At 37.2% G+C, this 21,598-nt stretch overlaps 1 protein-coding gene across 2 annotated transcripts in view; it reads left to right on the top strand.

Moving 5' to 3' along the window:
* Positions 1-21,598, top strand: part of KBTBD3 (kelch repeat and BTB domain containing 3) — a 37,965-nt gene that overhangs the window by 1,356 nt on the left and 15,011 nt on the right. For both annotated transcript variants that reach the window (XM_064288865.1, XM_010595430.3), the window contains exon 2: positions 21,028-21,272. In XM_064288865.1, coding sequence (XP_064144935.1) covers positions 21,052-21,272 — 221 coding nt within the window. In that variant the 5' untranslated portion in view covers positions 21,028-21,051. The remainder of the gene's footprint in view (positions 1-21,027; positions 21,273-21,598) is intronic.

Below are 21,598 nucleotides of genomic sequence, written 5' to 3'. Positions count from 1 at the left end.
CCCCTCAAATCCTTTGCAAGTAAATGAAATTTTGAACACACACAAATACACAAACCCTCAAAGTGCTGTAAAATGGATTAACTAATTTGATACATCTATTAACCAAAAAAAAAAAAAAAAAAACCTTGCCACCGAGTTGATTATTTTTTTTTTCATACTAGAACAGAGTAGAACTGCCACACAAGGTTTCCAAGGAGTGGCTGGCCAATCCCACCTGCTGACCTTTTGTTGAGCAGCCCAGATCTTAACCACAGCACCACCAGGGCTCTTTGATCCTTGATAGCTCAGCTAATGTTTACTAAAAGCCTGTGAAGTGCCGTGTTTAAGATCTGCTTCCCATCCACAGGGAGCTTACAGTCTGGCAAGACAGATAAAACATGTACATAAAAAGCTATAAGAGGAAATGTAAATCATATGTACAGTACAAATCGATATCCATATCAACAATGATCATAACTCAGTTCTCCATTTTTTTACTTTATGTACCTAAACATCATATTATAAATTTGCCATTCTTGTGTTTTTGAACTGATTTTTTTAACTTAGTATAGTACTTTTCTGTTCATAAGACATGTCAATGTACATTATCTTACATGTTCTTCTATATAGTAGTTAAACCCAGCCAACATTTATTTAAAAAAAAAAAAAAATTGCTGTCAAGTGGATTCTGACTCATGGCGACACTATAAGACATAGTAGAACTGCCCCATAGGGTTTCCAAGGAGTGGCTGGTGAATTCAAACTGCTGACCTTTTGGTTAGCAGCTGTAGGTCTTAATCACTGCACCACCAGGGCTCCAGACAACCAAACCCGTTGCTTTCAAGTCGATTCCAACTCATAATGACCCTATATTATCACTAATGGAGAAGTTGAGTTCAGAAAGAAAACTTGTGGAATTATGAAATTTAGATTTAGGAATTCAGGTCCCATTCATTTTCTGTTCATGTTAGATCTGTGGCTCCTAGTATACAGGCAATTAATGTAGTGGTTATTTGTCCTTGTTCTAGAATATTCTCCGCTCCTCCCATTATCACATTAGTCCTTCCTCTGTATCATTCAGGACATGCCAGAGATAGTGTATACCTTACCTTTTATAGATAGTATACAATCAGTGGGATTCCAGGGGTATGCAAATGGTTAACAAACTCAGTTGCTAACCAAAACGTTAGAGGTTCGAGTCTACCCAGAGGTTCCGCAGAAGAAAGGTGTGGTGATCTGCTTCCAAAAAATCAGCCACTGAAAACCGTATGGACCAGTTCTATGCTGACATACTTGGGGTTGCTATGAATTGGAGCCCACTCCAGGGCAACTGGCTTAATATAATCAGTAAATATTTTTGATTGACTTTTATAGTAGGTTTTACTCTTTTCACAAGGTAATACTGATTTTAAAATTGAGTCAGAATCAACAGCAACGGGTTTATTTGGTTTTGGTTTTTGTCCACCTTTACAGTATTTATAACAATTTAAAACTGTGTGACATAGGCTTATTGTCAGGCTTTCCTAGTAGATGCTGAACACCAAGAAGGCAAGGGCCATGTTTATCCCCAGTGCCTAATACAGTGCCTGACATATAGTTAGCACTCTATAAAAAAATATTGAATAGAATAGGCAAGAAATCATGCTTTGTATGGAAAGATCAGTGACCAAACTAATATCACCAGAGGCCTTGATAAACTCAAAGCCTAGATTAGCCAGAGCACAGCATTAGTTTAATATTCCACTTCTATGGAGTGGCATATGCTTTTTTTTTTTTATCATTACTTTAAATCAAAGGCTTTATTCTTAGGATTGGTTATTGTCCTTTTATTGATTCCATTATTTAAATCAAATTTTAGTAGAAGACATTAATAGAAAGAATGAGACTAACAGCTGTGAAAATTGATTCAATGTTTTCTTGAGTAGTGTTTCACTGAAGCTAAGATGCAATTTTATTAAAATACAAATATTATGTTATGTTATATTATATTAAAATATACCATTATATTATGTACTACTAAGAAAGAAAAAATTCCAGCTTGACTATGGGATGGCTCTTTATTGCTTGGTACTTTTATAGTTATTGAAGAGCTCTTTTATTTAGACTTTTTAAAAAAAATCATGTATTACCCCTGTACATACCCCAAAAAATACAACCAAAATTAATTGGCTGAGGTGCTCCAAAAACTTCACATTCATATTCCAACACTTCTGACTTACTTTTCAATTCAGAGTCTCAGTGTCCATGTTTTGCTACATCATATTATTCTCTGTTAAGAACATTAGCACTGTAGTCTTTCTTAAAAGATTGCCCATTATTAGCTCTAGGGTTTTCTTCCAAGACACCGATACCTATTCTTAAAATTTTGATACCCACTCATATGTGATTACAAGTATGTAATGACTACATCTCACCGAAATCAATTATGAGATACAAGTCAATTTCAGATATGCAATTGTTGTTAGGTGCCATCAAGCAGGTTCCAACTCATAGCGATACTGTGCACAGCAGAACGAAACACTGCCCGATCCTGCACCATCCTCACAATTGGTGCTATGCTTGAGCCCATTGTTGCAACCACTGTGTCAGTCCATCTCGTTGAGGGTCTTCCCTAAACTGATCTTCTACCAAGCACGATGTCCTTCTCCAGGGACTGAGTCCTCCTGACAACATGCCCAAAATATATGAGATGCAGCCTCGCCATCCTTGCTTCCATGGAGCATTTGGGTTGTACTTTTTCCAAGAAAGATTTGTTCATTCTTTTGGCAGTCCATGGTATATTCAATATTCTTTGCCAACACCACAATTCAAAGGTGTCGATTCTTCGGTCTTATATTGTCCAGTTTTCACATGCATATGAGGCAATAGTCCTCAAGGTGACATCTTTGCTCTTCAACACTTTGAAGAGATCTCTTGCAGCCAATTTGCCTAATGCAATGCTTCTTTTGATTTCTTGACTGCTGCTTCCATGGCTGTTGACTGTGGATCCAAGGAAAATGAAATCCTTGACAACTTCAATCTTTTCTCCATTTATCATGATGTTGCTCATTGGTCCAGTTGTGAGGATTTTTGTTTACTTTATGTTGAGGCATAATCCATACTGAAGGCTATGATCTTTGATCTTCATTAGTAAGTGGTTCAAGTCCTCTTCACTTTTAGCAAGCACAGTTGTGTCATCTGCATAATATAGGTTGTTCATGATTCTCCCTCCCATTCTGATTCTCTGTTCTTTTTCACATAGTCCAGCTTCTGGGATTATTTGCCCAGCATAAAAATGGTAAAAGGATACAACCTTGACACCCACCTTTCCTGACTTTAAACCATGCAGTATCCCGTTGTTCTGTTTCAACGACTGCCTCTTGATCTATGTACAGATTCCTCATGAGCACAATTAAGTGTTCTGAAATTCTCATTCTTTGCAATGTTATCCATAATTTGTTACGATCCACACAGTTGAATGCCTTAGCATAGTCAATAAAGCACAGGTAAGCATCTTTCTGGTATCCTCTGCTTTCAGCCAGGATCTATCTGACATCAGCAATGATGTCCCTTGTTCCACATCCTCTTCTAAATCTGGCTTGAATTTCTGGCAGTTCCCTGTTGATACACTGCTATAGCTGCTTTTGAATGATCTTCAGCAAAATTTTGCTTGCATGTGATATTGATGATATTGTTCAATAATTTCTGCACTCGATTAGATCACCTTTCTTGGGAATAGACGTAAATATGGATCTCTTGCAGTCAGTTGGCCAGGAAGACTTGACATGGACAAGTGAGCACTTCCAGCACTGCATCCCTTTGTTAAAACATCTCAATGAGTATACTGTCTGTTCCCAGAGCCTTGTTTTTCGCCAATGCCTTTAGTGCAGCTTGGACTTCTTTCTTCAGTACTACCGGTTCCTGATCATATGTTACTTCTTGAAATGGCTGAACGTTGACCAATTCTTTTTGGTATAGTGACTCTCTGTTCCTTCCATCTTCTTTTGTTGCTTCATGTGTCGTTTAAAATTTTCGCCGTAGAATCCTTCAGTATTGCAACTTGAGGCTTGAATTTTTTCTTCTGTACTTTCAGCTTGAGAAATGCTGAGCGTGTCCTTCCCTTTTGGTTTTGTATCTCCAGGTCTTTGCACATGTCATGATAATACTTTGTCTTCTCGAGCCGCCCTTTGAAATCTTCTGTTCAGCTCTTTTATTTCATCATTTTTTCCTTTTGCTTTAGCTACTTGATGTTCCAGAGCAAGTTTCAGAGTCTCTTCTGACATCTGTTTAGGTCTTTTCCATCCTATCTTTTTAATGACCTCTTGCTTTCTTCATGTATGATGTCATTCCACAGCTTGTCTGGTCCAGTCTCCAGTGTTCAACATGTCACATCTGTACTTGAGATGGTGTCAAAATTCAGATAGGATATATTTAAAGTCGCACTTTGGCTTTCGTGGACTTGTTTTACTTTTCTTTAGCTTCAACTTGAACTTCCAAATGACCAATGTATGGTCGGATCCATAGTCAGCCTGTGGCCTTGTTCTGACTGATGATGTTGTCTCGTTCCACAGATGTAGTGGATTTGATTCCTGTGTATTCCATCTGGTGAGGTCCATGTATATAGTTGTCTTTTATGTTGGCGCAAAAAGGTTTTTGCAATGAAGAAGTCATTGGTCTCGCAAAAGTCTATCATGTGATCTCTGGCATTGTTTCTATCACCAAGGCCATATTTTCCAACTACTGATCCTTCTTCTTTGTTTCCAACTTGCTCATTCCAGTCACCAGTAATTATCAGTGTATCCTGATTGCATGTTCGATCAATTTCAGACTGCAGAAGTTGGTAAAAATCTTCAGTTTCTTCATCTTTAGCCTTAGTGGTTGGTGCATAATTTTGAGTAGTAGTCGTATTAACTGGTCTTCCTTGTACACGTACGGATTTTATCCTGTCACTGACCAAGTTGTACTTCAGGGTAGATCTTGAGATGTTCTTTTTGACGATGAATGCAACGCCATTCCTCTTTAAGTTGTCATTCCTGGCGTAGTAGACCATATGATTGTCTGATTCAGAATGACCAATACCAGTCCATTTCAGCTCATGAATGCCTAGGATATCAATCTTTATGCATTCCATTTCATTTTTGATGATTTCAAATTTTCTTAGTTTCATACTTCGTACATTCCAGGTTCCAGTTATTTATGGATGTTTGCTGCTGTTTCTTCTCATTTTGAGTGGTGCCACATCAGCAAATGAAGGTCCCAAAGGCTTAACTCTACCCACATCTTTAAGGTCCACTCTGCTTTGAGGAGCAGCTCTTCCCCAGTTGTATTTTGAGTGCCTTCCAACCTGAGAGGCTCATCTTCCGGCACTGTATTAGTCAGTGTTCCGCTAGTATTCATAAGGTTCTCACTGGCTTATTCTTTACTGAAGTACACTGCTGGGTCCTTCTTCCTAGTCTGTCTTAGTCTGGAAGCTTAGCTGAAACCTGTCCTCTATGGGTGACCCTGCTGGTATTTGAATATCAGTGGCATAGCCTCCAGCATCACAGCAACACACAAGCCCTCACAGTACGACAAACTGACAGACCTGTGGGGGTCAGATATGTTAAGTGTGAAAAATGTGTTTCTTCAAATCAATGAAATAAGACCTTGAGATTGCAAAACATTTGGAGAAAAATAATTGCCTTAGCAAATCTTATACCAAGAATTAAGAATTGTCTAACAATGATATTTCTAGATAAGTGTATAAATTATTGACTTTAATCGTTAATACTTATATACCACTTGACAACACTCACTTGATATTCATGATAATCTTTTAAGCTTCGCAACAGTCTAGAGTGGTAGATAACCCCACTTCTCTGATGAGGAAGCCAAAGCCTCAGAAAGTCTAAGTAAGGGTCACAAGTAAGTCACAGGTCCAAGTCCCATGTTCTTTGTTATTTTCAAAATACAGTAATACAGGTAGAGATTTACTCAAACCAATTGAAGAAATGGAAAATTTCGGTTTCTTGGATTTGTCATTCTATATGGAGTATATAGGGCAAAATTTATATTTTAACTACTTTTCAAAGTGAATAGCTTATATATGATGCTAATATATTATTTTAGGATACTTGAAAATTTCTAGTAAAGTTTATTTTTTGTTACTTTTTGTAGAAATAAAAATTACCTGTATATCATCGAGTTCAGTTCTTATTTATGAACCATGAGATTTACCACCTTAATCCAACCATGCTCCACATGTTTTTAATGATAGTCAAATTAAAAAGTGTTTATGGTTTGGATTTTTTACATTGATATTCTCAAGTCCACTAGCCAGAAGTATAGTTTTTATTATTTGAAAGTCTGTAGTTTCAGTGCTGTTTTGCTGTTTTGTTTGATTTACAACTACTTTAAAAAAATACTGGGAATCAACTCAAACCAGAAATGAATTTTCTTTCTTTCTTTCTTTTTTTTTTTTTTTTTGCACTTTCTAAGTTTTGAAGAAGAAGAAAACTGGAATATCAAAATAGTTTCCAAATTGAATTGATATTTTGTTGTCCTCTTCTTTTAATTCTTATTTTGAACTAATTATAGATACATACGAAATGACAAAGACACCGTAGTACAAGAGGTCCTATATACCTTTCATCCAGTTTCCCCCAATAGTTACTTTAAAAAATTTGTCATCAAGCTGATTTCGACTCATGGCGACCCTGTGCTCCTTAAGGTTTTCAGTGGCTGGTTTTTCGGAAGTAGATCACCAGGCCTTCTGAGTTACCTCTGGGTAGACTCGAATTTCCAGCCTTTTGGTTAGCAACCTAACACTTAACTGTTTGTTCCACCCAGGGACTGCAATGTTTATATCTTACATAATTATAGTATAAAATCAAAACCAGGAATTTGACATTGGTATAATGTGTGTATATCAGATCTATATCATTTTATAACATGTAGATTCCTGTAACCACCACCACCATGATCAAGGTAGAGATCAGTGTAGGTGACTACAAAGATACCCCTCATGCGATATAGCCACACACCTCCCTCTTCCTAGCCTTCCCCAAGTCCTGGCAACTAATAACATGTTTTCTGTCTCCCCTGGTATTAGTTCGGTCATTGATGTTTCAATATTGATCACGATTTCTGGCCCATTCTGTTTAATAAAATTTATTATTGAGTGTTAATTTTGTTATTTCAAGAATGTTATGTAAATGGAATCATATAGTCTGTGACCTTTTGTGATTGACACGCCTCATAATAACTTTGAAATCCATCTAAGTTCTTACGTGTATCAGTGGTTTGCTCTTTTCTGTTGGTGAGTAGTATTCCATGGTATGGATGCACCACATATTGTTTACTCATTCGTCTACTAAGAGAGATTTTGGTTGTTTCCAGTTTTTGACTGTAAAGTAAAGCTGCTATGAGAAATCACGTACAGGTTTTTGTATGCACATAAATTTTCATTTCTCTGGAATAAATGCCCAGGAGTGTGATTGCTGGGTCCTATGGTAAGTGTATGTTTTGGTTTTTTAGGAAACTGCCGAACCGTTTCCACTAGCCATTTTCTACCATTTTCTGTGTGAGTGATCAAGTTTCTGCACGTCCCGCGAGCACTTGGTTTTGTCACTCATTGTTATTTTCGCCATTCTGAAGATTTGTAGTGGTATCACTTTGGAGTCTTGATCTGGGTGTCCCCGATGACTAATGGCATTGAATATCTTTCCATGTGCGTATTTGCCATCAGATATCCTCTTCAGTGAAATGTCTCTTCATGTCTTTTGCCCATTTTCTAATTAGATTGTGGGTTTTTAGTATTAAGTTTTGAGAATTCTTTATATATTCTAGGTATGAGTCCTTTGTCTGATATGTGGTTTGCAAATATTTTCTCCCAGGCTGTAGCTTGTCTTTTCACACTCTTAACAGAGTCTTTTGCAGGATTTTAATTTTTATAAAATCCAATCTGTATTTTTCTTTACTAGATCATGCTTTTGCTGTCACATCTAAGAACTCATTGATTAACCCCCGGTCATTTCTCCTATCTTTTATTTATTAAACATTTTATAGTTTTATGTTTTATATTTAAATCTATTTTGAGGTGATTTTTTAATAAAGTATGAAATTTAGATTGAGGTTCATATTTTTGCCTATGGATATCCAGTTCCTCCAACACCATTTGTTCAAGAGAATATCCTTCCTCCATTGAATTGATTTACACCTTTGTTAAAAATCAATTAGCGGTAGTCACGTGGGCTATTTCTGCTTTCTCTATTCCATCCCATTGATCTATGTGTCTATTCCTTTTCCAATACCACACAGTCTTGATTACTGTAACTATTATGAACTATATAATAAGTCTTGAAATTGGGTAGACTGATGTTCCCACTTTATTCTTCTTTTTCAGAATTGTTTTAGCTATGCTAGTTCCTTTGTCTTCCCATGTAAATTTTAGAATAACTTTGTCTACGTCTACTAAAAGCCTTACAAGGATTTTGACAGGAATTGTTAAACCTGTATATCAGTGTTGCGAAAATTGGCATCTTCACTATGCCAAGGCTTCCAATCCATGAAGATGTATGTCTTTCCATTTATTTTTGTAGTTTTCAGGATTCAAATCCTGTACATGTTTTGTTGAATCTACACCTAAGCATTCCTTTTTTTTTTTTGGAGCAGCTGTAAATGGCATTGTATTTTTATTTTGGTTTCCATTTTTTCATTGTTAGCATATAGAAATACAGTTGATTTTTGCATGTTGGTCTCGTATCCTGTGACCTTACTGAACTCGCTTATTAGTTCTACGAGGTTGTTCTTTTGTTTTGTTTTAGTTTTTTTTTGATAGATTCCTTAGGATATTCTATAAAGATCATGTTATGTGTAAAGACAGACAGTTTTATCTCTTTCTTTCCAGTGGGTACGCCTTCTGTTTTCATTTCTTGCCTTACTTGCTGCCAAAGCTTCCAGCAGTAAGATGAATAGTACTGGTAAAACTGGAAATTCTGGCCTTGTTGGTGATACTAGGGAGAAGCTATTCAGTCTTTTGTCATTAAATATGGTGTTAGCCCTTGCGTTTTTGTAGATATTCTCTGTCAACTATAAAGCAGACTTTCTTTTAGTCTTTTCAGTACTGTCAGTTTTTGCTTCAAGTATCTTGCAGCTCTGGAAACCCTGGTAGCATAGTGGTTAAGAGCTATGGCTGCTAACCAAAAGGCTGGCAGCTCGAATCCACCAGGCGCTCCTTGGAAAACATATGAGGCAGTTCTACTCTGTCCTATAGGGTCCCTATGAGTCGGAATTGACTCGACGGCAGCAGGTTTATGAGTATTTTGCAGCTCTATCGTCTGGTGTATACACATTTGGGATTGCTGTGTCTTCCTGGTGGACGGACATTATGTAATTTATTTCGCTTTTCTTCCTACTGCTGTCGAGTCAATTCCAACTCATACCACACCTATAGGACAGAGTAGAACTGCCCTATAGGGTTTCCAAGGCTGTAAATCTTTACAGAAGCTGACTGCCACATCTTTCTCCAACAGAGTGGCTGGTGGTTTCAAAACACCAACCCTTCAGTAGCAGCTGAGCATTTTAATGGCTGTGCCACTAGGGCTCCTTTGTCTTTCTTAACATGTGATAATTTTTTTCTAAAGTCTACTTTATCTGATATTAATAAAGCACACTTTCTTTTAATAAATATTTGCATAATGTATCTTTTTCCATCCCTTCAACCTACTTATATTTTATACGAAGTGAGTTTTCTTGTAGGCAGCATACTTTTTAATTCATTCTGCTCATTTCTTAATTTGGTATATATAGACCATTTACAATCGATGTAATCATTGATATATTAGTGCTTAAATCTGCAATTGTTTTATTTTCTATTTATTCCTCTTCTTCATCTCTCTGTTTTTCTTTTTTCTGCCTGACTTCCTGTGGGTTATTTGAAATTTTAGACTTTGATTGGTGGCATAGTGGTTAAGAGCTCAGCTGCTAATCAAAAGGTCAGGAGTTTGAATCCACCACCCAGTCCTTGGAAACCCTGTGGGGCAGTTCTACTCTGTCCCATAGGGTTGCTATGAGTCGGAATCAACTTGATGGCAACAGGTTTTATAGTTTTTTTTTTTTTTGTATCTCTACATGTAGATGTTTTTGGTGGTGGTTCTAGTTACTAAAGGTGACTGTGTGTGTATATATATCTTATGACTATCTATGATGTCAACATTTTACCTGTTGAGTAAAGTGGAGTAACTTTACCCCCTTTTACATCACTTTACCATCCCTCATATATAATTGTTTTAAGTGTTTCCTTTACATACGTTAGGAGCCACATTAAACCACGTTACAATTTTTGCTTCGCTTATTAAACAATACAGTAAAAGCAAGATAAGATGGAAAGTCTATTGTATTCACCCATATTAGTTATTTTTGGCTTTAAATTTTTCTTTTAACTTATTACATTAATCATATTGTGCAGCCATCACCTGTATCCACTGCTAAATTTTCCATCACCATTAACAGATACTCAGTGCTTCCTAAACAATGACTCTCCCTTTCTCCTCCTTCCCGTTAATAAACTTTTGGTCATGGACTATAGATGGACCATAGATGCGTGGATTTAGACTCTCAAGTCTATTCCATTGGTCTAGGTGTCTATTATTATACCAGTATCAGACTGTTTTGATTACTGTAGCTTTATATTATGTTTTGAAATTGGAAAGTGTGAGTGCTTTGTTCTTCTTTAAGATTGCTTTGTCTATTCAGGGCCTCTTGAAATTCCATCTAAATTTGAGGACTGGCTTTTCCATATCGTTATTTATGCATATTATTTTTCTTACTGTATCCAGTTTCCTTCCTGATGTTCCAGGATTCTTTCACGATTTCCTTTCTGTTTAGAGAACTTCCTTTAGCCATTCTTTTAGAGTAGATCTGCTGATGATATATTGTCTTAGTTTTCCTTCATCAAGGAATGTCTTGATTGCCCCTTATTTCTGAAGGTTATTTTTGGTGGATGTAGAATTCAGGGCTGTCGGTTCTTTTCTTTCAGCATGTGAAGAACATTGTGCCACTTCCTTCCTTCATAGTTGCTAGTGAGAGATGTACTGTCATTCAAATTAATTTTCCCTTATAGGTGAAGTGTTGGCTTTTATCTCACTGATTATAAGATTTTTCTTTGTCTCTAGTTTCATACATTTCCACTCCTTATTTTTGCTTGCCTTCTGTTTTTGCTGAGTTAATTTTGATCTTCTCTTTCTAGTTCCTTGAGGTAGACTTGTATTATGTTCTTAGACCTTCAGTCTTTTCTGCTGTGAGCATTTAGTGCCGTAAATTTTTCTCGCAGCATTGCTTTATATGCATCCCAGAAATTTTATATGTTTTCATTTTTATTCAGTTTAACGTATTTTTTTTCCCTTGAGATTTTATCTTTAACTAATGGATTATTTAGAAGTGTGCTGTTTACTTTCCAAGTGCTTGGGGATTTTATATATATATTAACTTTTTGTTACTGATTTCTAGTTTTATTCCATGTGGTCAGATAATATAATCTGTATGATTTCAATTCTTTTAAATTATTTGAGGTTTATTTTGTGGTCTAGGATATGGTCAATCTTGGTATATGTTACACAGGGAGTTGAAAAAAAATGTGTATTCTGCCGTTGTTTTCACTGCTATTGTCCTAGCAGAGTGGTCTTTGTTAAATGTAAATCCAATTGTATGATGTCTCCCCTGCTTAAAATACTTCTAACATTCATTATCTACTTATAGAATGAAATCAAGCCCCCTAGCATAATATGGGAAACGCTGGTGGCGTAGTGGTTAAGTGCTATGGCTGCGAACCACAGGGTCGACAGATCGAATCCGCCGGGTGCTCCTTGGAAACTCTATAGGGGCAGTTCTACTGTGTCCTGTAGGGTCGCTATGAGTCGGAATTGACTCGACGGCAATGGGTCGGCCATATATGATCTGGTTACTTCAGCTTTATCCACCCTGCCCCCTCGCTCCCCAACTTTGTGTTTCCCACAATAGGCCAGGATAACTCTTGTATCCATGCCTTTGCACTTACAGTTTTCTGTACCTGAAATGTCTTTCTCACCTTTGTTTTGGTAACCATTTTCTATTTTTCTGTACTTAAGTACCATACTCACAGAATGCTTTTCTCAATTCTCTCTTCCCCTTCCTTTTTGGCCTCCCCATCCCTAAAAGAAGGTAAGAGTCTTGACCTTCCTTTGTGCTTCCATAACACTGTGTGCCTTTCTATTATGACCTTTACCACAGTGTTTACTCATTTCTCACCCCACTTATTTAATTTTATATCCCCAATACATGGACAGGTCTGAAACCAGTAGAATAAGGAGGATAACTCTAGAAGCTATTGCAACAATCCAAGTGACAATGATGAAGACTTAAAGTAAGATAGCAGTAGATAGAAAGAAAGTGGCAGTTTTAAAATAAATACGGTGGGTAAAGGATGACTTCCAGCTGTCTGGGTTGGTGAATATAGAGGCCATTCACCTAGATGGGAATATAAAAAGAGCAGGGTTATGGGGGAAGATAAATTCACATGATATTACTTAAACTTGGGTAGTTTCCAGTGATAACTATGGCCATACTAAAAAGAGATAGAAAATAAATTCTTAAATGCCCAATAAATAAAAATATATAATAAAATTAAAATCAGTAATGAAAGTAAATAAGATAATGTAAAATATAATCAAATAATAAAATGAAATTATAATTGTGTATATGTATATATGTGTACATGTATGTGTGTGTGTGTAGTCTATCACATACAGAAAGAAACTGTTTTGAAATAAATGTTTAGTGTCTACCTCTACCATTTCCCCACCCCTCCCCCACTAAGTGGCCTGCAGGTCAGGCTATTGCTGCTTTAGGATGTCCCATGTAGATCATGTATCCTTGCTAACACCTGTGATCGTAAACTTTCAAAAGATTTTTAGAGACCTCAGAGGAGTCGAAGGTTATACGAGAAAAATTTATCTTTATGTATTCAACATAGAGGAAGTTAAATATGTGTCTTTAAATGAATGAGAGTATAGAGGAGTTCCAAGCAGTTCTAAGATTCTGGACTGAATCTGCAAACCATTTCTGTGGTTCTCTGGGGTAGGCCATGAAAAGACTGTCCATTGCTATTATAGGTTATTTATGTTTCAGCCCAAGAATAGACTGGAGAAAAATAAAGAGGCCAGGAGTAAGGCCTGGCTGTATCATGCCATTGAGATGCCTTGATCCCTTGTCACAACATTAATTTATGTCTATCCGTCGTAAACTAAAGAAGCCCTGGTGGCACAGTGGTTAAGTGCTAGGCTGCTAGCCGGAGGGTCGGTGGTTAGAACCCACCAGCCACTCTTTGGGAGAAAAGACCTGATGATCTCCTATAAAGATCACAGCCTTGAAAACCCTACGGGGGAGTTCTACTCTGTCCTCTGAAGTCATTGTAAGTCAGAATTGACTTGATGGCACACAGCACCAACAGGGTAGACTAATCATGGTCATAGTACCTGTTTACCTGCTGACTGACTCAAAAAAAAAAATTTTACTCAAGCCTCCCACCAATTCTCTTTCTGTTTTCCAGTGATTGTGGGACTCCAGATAACACCACTTTACAACGATAGTGCTTACGTTCAACTTTGCTTTTAAGCCATAGAAATTTTTAGAGAGCTTTGCTATCCCCCCACCCACCACCACCTTGTAAATGTAAGCCTCCTGATTAATGTAATTTAAGTGATTTGCTTATCTTTTATGTTAAATTTATAATAGAAAATAAACATTTCCACTTATTTAGCACATATTATGTGATAGATTACATATTGTTTTTAATCTTCTCAACTATGCAGCTAGATAGGTGTAATTTATGTTGATTTTACAGATCAAGAAAATAAGAATCAAAGATTAGAAGTTACTTCCCTCAAATTATGCTGCAAGTAAATTTCTGAACGAACATTTGAACTCATGTCTGTCTAGCTGTAAACCCTGTTCTTTCTACCATTCACATTCTTTCATACCTTGGGGAAGATATGTGATTTTTTTTAAATAAACAAGACAGCATTTCAAATCTATGTATTTTGTAGTTATCAGAAAATGATGGAAAAATGCATAATTTTTGAAACCAAGTATTAAAAGTGACTCAAGAAGTACGCCTTGTAGATCAAGGAATGACTCTTGGCACATTAGCCATAAATATCTTTACAGCCCACTCTAACTTAAGATATTCTTTTTCCATGCTAGATCATGATTTATAAACATCGTAGGTAAAGATTTGAACTTTTTTCTTTAGAACTGCCCAGTCTTTTCCTCATCCCTCTCATTTTCTGTATGTCTCCCCACTCACAGCTACTTGGAACACTACTCATACAATTACTACTACAAGTAACTTATTTTTCCAGTAATACTGCCAATTACATCCTACTATTATTTTTTTTTTATTACCACCTTCTACACACACACACACACTCACACACACAGAGACACACAGTTCTTTACACAGTAGATTATCCAAAGGAACTTTCTGCACTGATGGAAATGTTCTATATCTGCTCTTTCCAGTATGATAGCTATTAGCTAGATGTAGCTACTGAGCAATTAAAATATGGCTACAACAACCATGGATCTGAATTTTTAATTTTTTTTGAATTAAGTGATTTAAAGTTAAATAGCCACACATGACTAGTGGTTACAGTGTTGGACAGTGCAGCGGTAGATTGTCTTAGTCTTAAAATGGAGTTTTGATCAATGCTGAAGTACCATTCAGACTACTGGAGTGTCCAACTTGGGCCTGAATAACAAATCTACCATGTAGCACTCTCCAGCAGTAGAAGTTTGGTTATGGGTTCTAGTTGGGAAGCAGATTCATACAACAAAAATAACTTATAATCTCATTACTGTGTTTAAGCACTCAGTTGTTAACTGAAAGGTTTGCAGTTCCAGCTCACCCAGCAGCTTCATGGGAGAAACCTGGAGATCTGTTTCCATAAAGACTACAGCTGTCTTAGCTATCTAGTGCTGCTATGACAGAAATACCACAAGTGGATGACTTTAACAAACAGAAACTTATTCTCACAGTCTAAGAGGTTAGAAGTCCAAGTCCAGGTCATTAGCTCCAGGGGAGGGCTTTTCTCTCACCTCTGGGGGAAGGTCCTTGTCATCAGTCTTCCCCTGGTCTAGGAGTTTCTCAGTGCATGGACTTCGGGTCCAAAGGATACATTCCGCTCCTGGTGCTTCTTTCTTGTGGCATGAGGTCCCTCTCCTCATGCTTCTCTCTTTTATATCTCAAAAGAGATTGACTCAAGATACAACCTAATCCTGTAGATTGGGTCCTGCCACATTAACATAACTGCCTCCAATCCTGCCTCATTAACATCTTAGAAGTTAGGATTTATAACACATAGGATAATCACATCAGATCACAAAATGGTGGACAACCACACGATACTGGGACTCATGGCATAGCCAAGTTGACACACAGTTTAATCCATCACAACAGCCAAGAAAACCCTATGGGGCAGTTCTACCCTGTCACATGGAGTCGCTAGGAGTCAAAAATTGACTCGACAGCATCCATCAACAATAACAACTATTACTTAGCTTTATAGAAAGATACAAGGCAGGAGATACAAGACTATAGCATTTTTATCCTGTCGGGAGGCCTGGTAGCTACTCAAAGTATAAAGTACATAGCTTCTTTTGCCTCCTTACCCATACAGGGTATGCCATAGATGAGAGATAAAATGTTTTTGGATCACTCTGACATATAAATGTAACGACTCTTTTTTTTTTCCCACCAATTGTTCTACATATCTTTTAAATCATTCTAATGCAAGCCCAGGAGTCCTTGGGTGGTGCAAACAGTTAAGTGCTTGACTATTAGCCAAAAGTTTGGTGGTTGGAACCCACCCAAGGTACCTCAGAAGACAGGCCTGTCAGTCTGCTTCCAAAAGGTCACAACCTTGAAAACCCTATGGAGCCCAGTTCTATTTTGACACACACAGGGTTGCCATGAATCAGAACTGACTCAACCAAAACTAACAACAACAATGCAAGGCCAAGCCTATGCTAACTTGTAGCTCCACCAACCCAGGTGCAGTGCCACACAATTACTGATGCAAATATAACACTCCCCATTTAACTTAACTCCGCTGTTACTGAGGAAACAGTGCTATGGGACATCAAGGTTATTTTGAGGCAAGCCTGCATAGCCCAGACCTGAAGTTAACCCTTTATTCACAAGCCATAGGAGGGGAAGAGCCTTGGTGGTACAGTGGTTAAGAGCTTGACTGTTAACCAAAAGGTCAACAGTTCAAATCCACCAGCAGCTCCTTAGAAAACCTATGGGGCAGAGTCAGAATTGACTCTATGGCAACAGTTTGGTTTGGCTTTTGGTAGGACAGGATCAACCATGTCTTTCCAAAGAGAACCATAGGATTGGATCATTTGGAAGCTCAGGTCAAATCACTCTGAAATTTAATGATTTCATGAAGATTTAGGCTTTTTAGACTTTATATTATAACCTGTACGAGCTGGAGAAGACAAAGTAAAGTATTATAATGAAATATGCGAAGACCTGGAGTTAGAAAACCAAAAGGGAAGAACACGCTCAGCATTTCTCAAGCTGAAAGAACTGAAGAAAAAATTCAAGCCTCAAGTTGCAATACCGAAGGATTCTATGGGGAAAATATTGAACAAAACAGGAAGCAGCATCAAAAGAAGATGGAGGAATGCACAGTAATTGTACCAGAAAGAATTGGGGGGCGTTCAACCATTTCAGGAACTACCATATGATCAAGAACTGATGGTATTGAAGGATAAGTCCAAGCTGTGCTGAAGGCATTGGTGAAAAACAAGGCTTCAGGAATTGATGGAATACCAATTGAGATGTTTCAACCAGCGTTTCACAGCTTTTATTTTCCGATGGACCCCCTAATGAGAATTTACATTTCCACCCCAGATTTACTGAATCAGAATCTACAGTTTAACAAGATCCATAGGTGCTTCTTATGTATACATAAGATTTTATGTATACATAATTTTAACAAGATCTTTTTAGATTTTAACCAGATCTCCCAGGTGTTTAAATTTTACCAAGATCCCAGGTGATTAAATTTTAACTACATCCCCAGGTGATTTTTATGTGTACATAAGCTCTCATTAAAATGTAGATTCTGATTCAGTAAATATGCAGTGGAAACGCAAATTCTCAGCGGGGGTGGGGGAGTGGGGGGGAACTGAAAATAACCAGTTCAAAACCCTGGTTTCAACAACTGGAAGTGCTCATTCCTCTATGCCAAAAAATTTGGAAGACAACTACCTGGCCAACCAACTGAAAGAGATCCATATTTGTGCCCATTCCAAAGAAAAGTGATCCAACAGAATGCAGAAACTATTGAATAATATTAATATCCCATTCAAGTAAAATTTTGCTGAAGATAATTCAAAAATGGTTGCAGCAGTTCATCGACAGGGAACTGCCAGAACTTCAATCCAAATTCAGAGGAGGACAAGGAATAAGGGATGTCATTGCACATGTCAGATGGATCTTAGCTGAAAGCAGAGAATACCAGAAAAATGTTTACCTGTGTTTGATTGACTATGCAAAGGCATTGGACTGTGTGGATCATAAAAATTATGGATAACATTGCAAAGAATGGGAATTCCAGAACACTTATTTGTGCTCATGTGGAACTTGTACATAGGCCAAGAGGCAGTCATTCCAACAGAACAAGGGAATATTGTGTGGTTTAAAATCAGGAAAGGTGTGTGTAAGGGCTGTATCCTTTCGCCATACTTATTCAATCTGTATGCTAAGCAAATAATATGAGCAGCTGGACTATATGAAGACAGCGCAGCATCAGGATTAGAGGAAGACTCGTTAACTACCTGCAATGTGCAGATGACACAATCTTGCTTGTAGGAAGCAAAGAGGATTTGAAGCACTTACTGATGAAGGTCAAAGACTATAGCCTTCAGTGTGGATTATACCTGAACATAAAGAAAACAAAAATCCTCACAACTGGAGCAATAAGTAACATCATGATAAACAGAAAAAATTTTGAAGTTGTTAAGGATTTCGTTTTACTTGTATCCACAATCAGTGCCCATGGGAGCAGCAGTCAAGAAACAAAATGACATATTCCATTGGGCAGATCTGCTGCAAAAGGCTTCTTTAATATGTTAAAAAGCAAAGATGTCACTTTTAGAACTAAGGTATGCCTGACCCAAGCCATGGTATTTTCAGTCACCTCATGTGCATGTGAGGGCTGGAAAATGAATAAAGAAGACCAAAGAGGAACTGATGCCTTTGAATTATGATATTGAGAAAGAATATTGATTATACCTGGGACTGCCAGAAGAACAAACAAATCTGTCTTGGAAGAAGTACAGCCAGAATGCTCCTTAAAAGCAAGGATGGCGAGACTTCATCTCATCTACTTTGGACATGTTATCAGAAGGGACCAGTCCCTGGAGAAGGACATCATGCTTGGTAAAGTAGAGAGTCAGCAAAAAATAAGAAGACCCTCAGTGAGATGGATTGACGCAGTGGCCACAGCAATGACCTCAAACATAGCAACGATTGTGAGGATGGCGCAGGACTGGGCAGTGTTTCATTCTGTTGTCCATAGTGTTGTTGCGAGTTGGAACCAACTTGACAGCATCTAACAAAAACAACAAGTTAAACATTTTCTTTTAAAACTTGTTTTTCATGGAAGAAATTCATATGAATAATAATGTTTTCACTTTAAATGTATTGTTTTCTTTTTGCATTCTGCATTTGTAGCCCAGGATTATAAGATAAACATCAAAATAAGTAAAGCCTTCTTCCATCCACCTAAATGGGATTTGTTGACTTTGTAACATGATTGAAATATTTAACCTTTTAATGTATAAAAATAGCTTATGTCTTTCAAAGATTGGGTAAGAAAAAGTACTTTTTACATATAAACTCCAAAACCCATTGCCGCCCAGTCATTTCTGACTCATAGTGACCCTGTAGGACAGAGTAGAACTGCCCCATAGGATTTCCAGGGTTGTGAATCTTTACAGAAGCAGACTGTCACATCTTTCTTCCATGGAGCAACTGGTGGGTTTGAACAGCCAACCACTTAACTGTTGTGCCACCAGGGCTCCTTTCTTTCTTTCTTTTTTTTTTTTTTTACATATAATGAATATAATATTGTATAATGTATAGTAATAGCATTATGCAAAAAGCATTATAAATTACTAAATAGGATGTGAGAAGAAAATATTTTAATTATATTAATTTAGATTTATAAGTATGAAACTTGGTAATGGATTATATTTTATTTTAATGGTCCATCTTGGTTTGTAAGAAGTCCACAATAGAGTACAAAGCTTACATACTTTGCAAAGACTAAAGCAGTTTCCATTAGCCAAGTGCATATATATTTTTAAGCTCTCAAAAGAGATACCTTTTTATTAGACAAGACTGTCTAGATGGAACAGAAACCCAGCTCAAACTAATTTAAACAAAAAGGAAATTTATTGGCTCATGTAGTTGAGAAGTTGTGGTAGCTAATCTCCAAAGTTCCCTAGGAGCCATTCCTTCTAGTATTCATGCCCTTGTATAGTCCCCTCCCCTTCAATTAGGACTGACTCTTTATCAGTGGAATGTGACAGAAGTTGTGTGACTTCTGAGGTTAAGCCCAAAGAAGACTTGCAGCTTCAACATGGGCCTCTTGGAATGCTCGTTCTGAGAGAAGCAAGTTACCATGAAAGAAGTCCACCTACCCTGAGACTGCCATCCTCTGAGGAAGCCCAAGCTAGCCTTATGGAGAGAATGTATGAAGAGTGAGAGCAAGCCCTCCACTGTTCTAACCTTCCCAGCTAAAGCATCGGAAATGTGCATGAAGAAACCATATTGGACATCTCACCCAGTCAGGCCTTCAGATGTCAGATGACCCCAACCACAGCCACTACCTAACTATAGCCACATGAAAGACCCTAAGCAGAAACCTCCAGCTGAGCCCACAGAACAATGACAGATAATAAATTGTTTTAAACCATGAAGTTTGGGGGTGGTTTATAAAGCAATAGATAACCAGAACAGAAATATACTAAAAAAACCAAACCAAACCCAGTGCCCTCGGGTCGATTCTGACACATAGTGACCCTATAGCGACCCTATAGGACAGAGTAGAACTGCCCCATAGAGTTTCCAAGGAGCACCTGGCGGGTTCGAACTGCCGACCTTTTGGTTAGCAGCCGTAGCACTTAACCACTACACCACCAGGGTTTCCAGAAATACACTAGGGACTAGGAAATCAAGTAATCTTATTTGTCTGGCTCCCCTAATTCCCAGGCTTCTTTTCCTTTCTATTTACCACCTTTTTGCTTTTAGTGGTATAAATGTTTATGCTTAGAGCTGAATTTGCAGTTTGGTGAAGTCACAATTATCAATACCTTCAACTAATTTTGGATTGCTGACCTCGTGTTTAAAAGGCCTTTTAATAAACCTAGGTACTGTTTTCTTTCTGCTTTCAAATAGGCTGACTTGGACCAATGCTTGCCTTTGTCTTGCTTGCTAAGGGGTATAATAAGTAGGTAATATCATCTAACACTCTGATCTTTTCATCCGATTGTCTTTTAAAAGTCTAAACTAAGAAGGCATATAGTTGGTGCTCCAAAATCAACATTTTAACATTTAACATTTTGCTGCCAGAAGAAGATGGTTGGAGGAAAGAGTGTCTTTGCGTTGGGTACCCAGATGATAACTACCACAGAAATGATGCCTCATGTATATAACATTAAGACTAGACGTGTAATAAGTTCCTATATCAGCTATTTAGTTTTTATATAATTTGTTCAACTTATACCTTTTGCTATTTAGCACTATATATCCTTAAATACTATCTCTTAATATTCCTTTTATCCCAAATCATTTAACAGTAATTCAAAATGAATTTACTGTTAAATGTCGTTAAAAGAAATATGTTAGGATAAGGTTTACTATTTCATGGTACTTGTTATGGACATTTTTATACAATTGATACTGAGGGAAAATTGTGGAGTCTGGAAACCTCATTAGGACTCTACTACATTAGTGATTTTTTTTTTTTTTTATTCCAGTTCTAAGAACCGGTGGAATTGGCTATGGATAATTCATATAATTCCAATCAACAAACTTCATGTAATGGAATTTCATCTGAGAAGAAAAACAGCTTCCTTGTGTCAGAAGATCATGGGCAGAAAATCTTAAGTATACTACAAAATTTTAGAGAACAGAATGTCTTTTATGATTTCAAAATAATCATGAAAGATGAAATAATCCCATGCCATCGTTGTGTGCTAGCAGCATGCAGTGACTTTTTCAGGTAGTTTTATCTTGTCTCTTTATGCCTCAGATTTTATAATATGGATAGTGAAATTATTATTTTTTACCTACATTCAGTTCCTTTTCTATAGGAGCATGCAGCAGTATTTTTTGTTTCTTAAGAAAGCTAATTAAGAACAAGATTAACTAGTGAGTTTTGAGTATCAAAATTAACGCTCAGGTCTTCCTAGGCCAGCACTCTCCAAAATGTTGTGGGACATTAGTAAACATGTTATTTCATTAATAATAATCAGCACAAAGCTGGTTCCTATGAGGCAGAGGATAAACATGTCCCAGATTTCCAACTTCTCCAAACTGCTGTACCAG

Source organism: Loxodonta africana, chromosome 7 (genome assembly GCF_030014295.1).
Source record: "Loxodonta africana isolate mLoxAfr1 chromosome 7, mLoxAfr1.hap2, whole genome shotgun sequence".
Lineage (NCBI taxonomy): Eukaryota > Metazoa > Chordata > Mammalia > Proboscidea > Elephantidae > Loxodonta > Loxodonta africana.
Note: the sequence above shows the minus strand (reverse complement) of the source record. Positions and strands in the feature narration are given on the sequence as shown.